General features: G+C 36.1%; 1 protein-coding gene across 1 annotated transcript; it reads left to right on the forward strand.

The window, feature by feature from the left end:
* The first annotated feature begins 2,058 nt into the window (after positions 1 to 2,058).
* On the forward strand, positions 2,059 to 7,172 carry LOC137169569 (syndecan-4-like). Its single transcript, XM_067572841.1, has 5 exons — positions 2,059 to 2,236; positions 4,843 to 4,918; positions 5,042 to 5,118; positions 5,197 to 5,311; positions 5,400 to 7,172. Exons 1-5 carry the CDS (start codon positions 2,171 to 2,173, stop codon positions 5,528 to 5,530), a joined length of 465 nt encoding a protein of 154 aa, XP_067428942.1. The 5' UTR covers positions 2,059 to 2,170; the 3' UTR covers positions 5,531 to 7,172.
* The last annotated feature ends 331 nt before the right edge of the window (positions 7,173 to 7,503 follow it).

Below are 7,503 nucleotides of genomic sequence, written 5' to 3' on the forward strand. Positions count from 1 at the left end.
GTAAATAGTAGTATAAACATAATGTACAAGAGTATAAGAATTGTGCTGCTAACAATTCATTTAATACAGTCTTTTAACAGATGCAATTTTCTATTTACAGACAATTTCACAAAAATATTACCCACCAAGCATTCAGTCTGTAGAACAAATGTTTGCCTAAGAAAACTAAATACATTTTATTTGAATACATTATTAGATGAAAATGATTAAAATGTACACAAAGAAAAAAAGAAATGAGTATTAGCCATACTGTAAATGAATGTAGACCAGTGGTGGAAAGTAGTAACTTGTGTAAATGGAGTATTTTCTTTTCATATACTTGAATATTTATACTTCTACTCTACTACATTTTAGAGAGACTCTGTACTTTGTACTACACTTCATTTATCTGATGTTACTTTGTACTTCTACTCTACTACATTTCAGAGGGAAATATTTTACTTTTTCTTTTTACGTTTATAGTTACTTTTCAGATTAAAAATTTACATAAAATATATTTTATTCTGTTTAAATTGTTTCTCTTTTTTTAATCTCTCATGCACTTTGTGTGATAAAGTATATTATAAAAAACACAATACATGTTCTAATATTTAGTACTATTACTATTAATCTATTTTTATTATCTAATATTGGCCCCACATTGATGAACTACAATGTGATATATTATAATAATATAACACTAAAAAAAGCCAGTCTGCATAATAAGTACTTTTACTTTTCATACTTTAAGTACATTTTACTGATGATACTTCATATTTTACTTAAGTAACATTTTGAATTCAGGACTTTCACTTGTAATGGAGTACTTTTAGACTATGGTATTTCTAACATTACTTCTGAATACTTCTTATACCACTGAATACTGCTAACATATTAACGCATCAATAATAATACGAATCAAATTAAATAACATTAATTAAAACACTCTAAAACAGTGGTTCTCAAACTTTTTCATGTCAAGCTGACACAAATCAGACCATGGATCCCCATTTGATAAGATTTTGTCCCAGGTTCCCCCATCTGATGAGATTTTTGCTTTTAGATGTTTTATTACAGAAAGTGTATGAAACCCATGACCAAATAGTCATACATACTGTCATTGTGTTACTTATGGATGGAATTATAGTGAAAAAAATTTTTTTTGCTGGGACCTCTGGGTGACCCCACTTTAAGAACCACTGCTCTAAAAGGGGCAATTTCTAAATGTCACATACTTCTGATACTATAATATTTTTCGTACTTTATATTACTTTGTAAGTAATACTATAAATACTTGCTGGGGGGGGGACAGGCCTGCCCATCCAGGAATTTGGCCCTCCTAGGAGAAATCAGCATCAACTCTGTTTTAATGCAAGGGTTAATGCAATGCTTTCACATCGGGCCAACGAGGCTCAGGAAAAAAATAAAATAAAATTCACCAGGAGGAAAAACTCGTTTGTACGTTTTTTTGTGGGCCACATGTGAAAAATTGATTTGAGTTCTGAGAATAAACTCAGAATTCTGACTTTGGACACTTGGACAACCATCAGCGTGATAAGAACTACCTAAAACAAAAATTTATTTGACATGAACTTTAATATTTTAGTTTTGCTCATGTCCCATCCACTAAGACGAAGGGGGCTGGATTTGTGATCTGTACTGCAGCCAGCCACTAGGGGATGATCGAGATGTTTTGCTTCACTTTTGGGGAGCTGCCATGTCGTCCATCAAACAGTCAATGGTTGCAATATGCAGCTTCACCGCTAGATGCCACTAAACTTACACACTGGACCTTTAAATAAGGGATATTTTTCCACCAATGGTTAAACATACAGAGGCCAAAACGATTGGGCTTCCTTATTTATCCCTCGTATAAAGTGTGTTATATAGTTATATTTAATATAAATATTAATATAAATATGTTATATTTTTAATGTTTTCATATAATTAAATTTGGCACTTTTTTATAGACTCTATATTGTAAGTATAGTAGTAATTTTTTGTATTGGCCTTTGTGAGCACTGCTGCACTTGTTATCATGCAGAGTTCACAGTGTAGGCAGGTTCTCCAGGTTTTATTGGTAGGCGGGGTTTCGCCAGCCCGACTGAGGCTGAAGACTTAATCAAAACACCTGTAGAGACCCTGAAGAGGACGCTGGATAAAATACGCCGTACACCATCTCATCTGAAACATGAGGATATCTTTGACAGCTTCTTTACTCGTAGCGTTGGGCTTCATGTGCCCGATCCATATGTTGGTGAGTCATCTTTTAGTCTGTGGAACAAACTTTTTTTTTTTTTTTTTAACTCGGAGCTCACCTTTCTTACTTCCTGATGTGAGCCGACGATTTCACTACCGTGTAAAGTGGGTTTTATCACATGTCGACGTGTTATCTGTTTATCGGGCTTGAGTTTTGTTTACAACTTGAAATAAACCAATTAGTTTTAGATACAGTCATCTAAAATTAAATTACAGTCACTTGAAGGCTACATGCTCATCTGCTTATTCGTGTCTATCTCTTGTGTAACACTCATTAGGTGTCACATGGCCCGATTTACACCCCGGGGCTCAATTTCGGACAAAACATTGTAGACAATATTATATGTATGTATGTATGTATAGAGATTAAAAGAGCAGAGAAGCTCACACTTCCCATTTCATGGATTTTCTGGGTGAAATCACCTGATGGCTTTTTTAAATTATTTGTATAATATCCGCCATAAAAGTCAAATGAAGTATATGAGTAAATGTGTTCACTACTGCCTGTTGGCTAGAGGTGAGTAATATGATGATACACAATAACTGTCTTACCCTATACTGAGGTATCTATTTGTTTTATGTTTTGGTTGTATTGGGAGATTTTGCAAATTATTCAGAAGTACTGCTTAATGGTAATATGGCTTTACAGATTTAGCATCTATGTGATGATTTACCTTGATCTTTAGGTATCCAGTTCACTAGATTAGCCAATAAGATGCATTCCCATTGGTTGTTTTTAATCTATAAATGGTTTCTCAGTTGAAATTCCAGAAAACGTACTAAATCAAAATACTGCGTATATCAGCTATATATAAACTTACTACGATACAAGATTTTATGAACATGGCCTCTCCATATGATTGGGTACGGCCATTCCTCATCTGCTGAATCCTCCCTCACCCCCACAACAGAATGAATTCAGCTGGGCATGAATTTAAATCTAAATCCATCCTCTACCCACTTCAGGTTACTGAGGCGTTGGACAGTCTATCACAGGGCTGCAGACACAGTTCACCTAACCTTCATGTCTGTATACTGTGGCAACAAAGCCATGTGTGAACTCTGAGAGAAACAAACAAACCAGAGACATTTCTCACCAGGAATAGAAACTAGAAGATGGTTAAGTTTTGGTCCATTATGATCAGTCACAAGTTAGACAGAGGGTTTACTGCATCCCTTAAATTAGCACTATCTCCAGGAGTAAACATTATTGGTATGGTTGAAAAAACAGTCATATGAAGCTGTCCCAGAGCTTTCAGTCATATCAAAATCATGATCTTTCTCAGCAGAAAGAGTTTGTCCAGTTGTCATGGAATTGTAGATGTGAAATTTACACTCATCCACGTTGACTTAAAAGCTGAGGTTCAAACATCACTCTTGACCTTTTTAGAAACAGAGGAAAATTTCTCCATTTAGTAGCTCCTCTGAAGCTTTTTGATCATGATCTTCAGCAGCTGTTTATTATAGTGCATTATGTTTTATCACCGATGACATATTTCACACTCGTCACTGTTCTCTGTTATCACAAGTTTGGATGGACTTTGTAATTGACAAGAAGAATTAATCATTGAATCTATAAAGCTCTACCATTGAAGCCTCTGATCTATCTCACGTCTCTTGTAACATTTAAATCTTGTAACTAGAGTCTTTCATATCTCGTGGAGATTTTAAAGCTCTATTAGCTGATATTTTTATGACTCTTGTGACTGTTTTTATTAATTCTTTGTTGTTGTTTGTTTCTTGTTCTCAGGTCTCTCTTGAAAAAGAGATCTCAATCTCAATGAGACCACGTGATAAAATAAAGATATATACATACAGTATGGGTGCAACATAATAATGTTTCTTGGCAGCATTCCTACAGAGTGACTGTTCAGATCGTTCTAAACGCACATATTCTTTTATGACTGAGTCATCAGCAGTACTCTGTTTTCCAAAGCAAACGTTTTATTCCTCATCCAATATTCACCTTCTTTAGGACTAAAAAGTGGCTGTAAAAACCTTCAAGTAATGTATGCTGGTTACAGGCCATTTAGTCCTCACAACTGATTTTAGTGTGTGACTATCCAGCGCCTTAGAACTTCACACAGTAAATGCAAAGTGATTCATGGAACATCGATCGTAACTAATAGAGCAATGTTATCTCTTGGAAGAGCTTATTTAACTTTATGTTGCGCCTCCATAATTCTGTTCAAACACTTAAACTGCCATTTGTCAAACGAGAGAAGCTTTTTCCACCTGCATTGTTCTTTATTTTGTATTAGAAGTGTTAAAACAACATTTTGTGCTCTGCTACTTTTACTTACGTGCCAAATGGGTGGAATGACATCACCATTTATATCAAGCTGTATTCTTTACATGTGACTTTTTATTGGTTATAACAATGTGATCACTTGCATCATTATGGGTTTATCAGCCACAGTGTCTTTTTTTGAGTTTGTGTTCCTCAACAGGACTTTGTATCTGTGACCTGATTCATGCCTTTATTGCTCTCCTAAAGAAATCTGTTTTTATATGCTTGACAATAAACAGTATTGTGATGATGTTGTTCTCCCATCACCCCCAACTTGAATTATCCTCATCCTTCCTTTTTCTTCATGCGTTTAGTCTCCAGCCCTTACAGACTTTGAGGGATCAGGATATGACCTGGACGGCTCTGGTTCAGGGGATTGGTCGGACCAAGGTAACGCTTGGTGCCATGTTCAATGATTATAAATTTGGCATAGTATCTGTTGTTTATCTAGTGTTCATTTCCAACACCATACACAATATATTTCATCCTTTCTCTTCTCCGCAATCTCACCAGGTGAAATCAACAACAAGGATCAGTCCAACAACAAAGATGTCAGAATATTGGGAGGTGGAACCAAGAATACTTTACAGGTATGACACATGACTTTCTGTGATGATTCTCACTAGCAGGAAATAGAGTAATGCAACTCTTCCTACTTTTGTCTTCAGGATTCTTCGGACTTGACCTTTGATAGTACACACTGGCTTGCAAAAGACAGCGGATCAGGATATGTTGTTGTGGCAAACAGCAAGAGCTTCTTGGAGAACAAAGAAATCCTTGCAGGTAATTTGCAGTATGTTACAAAGACTTTGACAAAGTAACATACTGTGAATGTTTATTTGAACTCATTAATTTATGTTCATGTACGCAGGCATTGTTGCAGGAGGAGTAATAGGAGTGATGGTGGCTGCTGTACTGGGAGCAATATTAATCTACAAATGGCAGAAGAAAGATGGAGGATACATTATGGGCCAGCAGAGGGCTTCAGATGATTTTCACTAACCCAACATGGAGGTGGTTGTTGTTGTTTAAACGTCCACACGATTGAAAACTGTCAAATCAAAACTTGTTTTATAAGGCAGATGTTCCCACGGAGCAACGGACCGGTGCCGTTTCTTAGGACATTTGCTGCTGGGCCTTTTGGAAACTGAAAGCTGAATCATAATTATATAATTTTATAGGCTGCTGAACACTGTTTTTGTGGTAATTATCTTGAACTTTGCACAATCCCTGCTGCATTTCTCTTAATCACTTACTGTCATGACCCCCAACAACATTATACTTACTTTTAATTAAAGTAGTTCATCAGTGGGTCACAAGTCAGTCATCACCACCTCTTCTCAGCACTCAGTGGTGCATGAAATCTGTCTGACTGCACTACCTGAGGTCTATCTGACCATACTTTAATTTAGTACTGTAAGTAACCACAATTAAACACACACACACAAGTTTTGCTTTTTGTTTAGTTCTGTTTTGCTCTCTTTCTCTGTCATTTTTAACTGGGTATCGAGGCTTATTTTTGATTTGTGAATCAAAATTTGTTCAGCCTGTACCCAACAAAAAAAATTGTTTTGTATAAAAACAGTCTATGGTGCAGAAAAAGGTTGGTATCACCAAGACGGTGAGACTAATAACTATTTTTTTTCTATTTTTACTTGATATTCTGTTGCTTAATGCAAATATTATCTGTTGTTATTCATTGTAAATTTATTTATATCTATGGTAAAATATGAAGTATTGTCTTTATTTGATGATTTAGTGGATTTCCTCTTTTACAAAGATGTGAGATTGCTTCATTCTGTCTCAGGACAGTAGCTGCCATTGAGGACACTGAGGTCATGTTTTGCATGTGCAACTTTAAATTTCAGTGGTAATTAGATACTTGCGTTAGTATGCCAGGATAATGATCAGTGACAACACTGAAATTATATTTGAAATGTACACGACATGTAAGTTGAGCATTGAAAGAAAATGGTAACAGTTGCCATATTTGATCTGTCAGTTTAAAGTGGCTCCTTTCTTTGTTTCCATGTAAACATTTTGTAACATTTGAATTTAAAAAATAGGACCTATGATCAAAATGTACAGTAACTGTAATATAGTAACAGATGAAGGATTTTATTTTTATTATTAAAACGGGCAAAAATTGGTTGTTGTTAGGCCCTATTCATCCATATCACACACACATTTTGCCTGATTACACTTCTTCTCAGGACTGTGTGGGCATGAACAGAGCATGTCTGATTGACATCTCCTTCCTGTTACACCTGTCAAGGTGGCACCATTTACCTACAGTACGTGTGTGTGTGTGTGTGTGTGTGCAGGGCCTTTCAGAGCAACATGTACGACAAATGACCTCCAGTATTTCTCTGCTCTCTGTCACAGCTCTGCTTGTAGCAAAATTATTTCACCCACTGTGTAAAGCAGTGAAACCTCAGGAAGATAACTCCATTACTGTAAGCTAAATAATTCATGTGATCTGAAATAAGACTTTGGGGTATTTAATTCTTGGGTCTTTATTAAATGTAAATGACAATGGTTTGCCACAATGTAACACATTATCTCACCTGTATGCATCATGAAATGATATTTACTATTGTGATGCTCCATAATTGTTAATAAATTATCTTTATAACAATTTAAATCTCTAGAATTGTCTTTATTTTGAGGTTATTAAGAAAAAGGCTGTATGGAACTATATGGTCCTTTTTCTTTGGAACAACCAGGACTCTACTAGAGCTGGCGTCCGACCAAACTGAGCAATTGGGGAAGAAGGGTCTTGGTAAGAGAGGTGACCAAGAACCCGATGGTCACTCTGGCTGAGCTCCAGAGAGCCTGTGTGAAGATGGGAGAAACCTCAAGAAGGACAACCATCACGGCAACACTCCACCAATCTCGGCTTTATGGCAGAGTGGCCAGACGGAAGCCTCTTCTCAGTGAAAGACACGGGAAAGTCTGCTTGGAGTTTGCAAAAA

This window comes from Thunnus thynnus, chromosome 18 (genome assembly GCF_963924715.1).
Source record: "Thunnus thynnus chromosome 18, fThuThy2.1, whole genome shotgun sequence".
Classification (NCBI taxonomy): Eukaryota; Metazoa; Chordata; class Actinopteri; order Scombriformes; family Scombridae; genus Thunnus; species Thunnus thynnus.

Coding starts and splice junctions, on each gene's coding strand:
- LOC137169569 (XM_067572841.1), top strand. CDS start 2,171: ATGAGGATATCTTTGACAGCTTCTTTACTCGTAGCGTTGGGCTTCATG. Junction 2,237..4,842: donor TGTGCCCGATCCATATGTTG/GTGAGTCATCTT, acceptor TCATGCGTTTAG/TCTCCAGCCCTTACAGACTT. Junction 5,119..5,196: donor GAACCAAGAATACTTTACAG/GTATGACACATG, acceptor TTTTGTCTTCAG/GATTCTTCGGACTTGACCTT.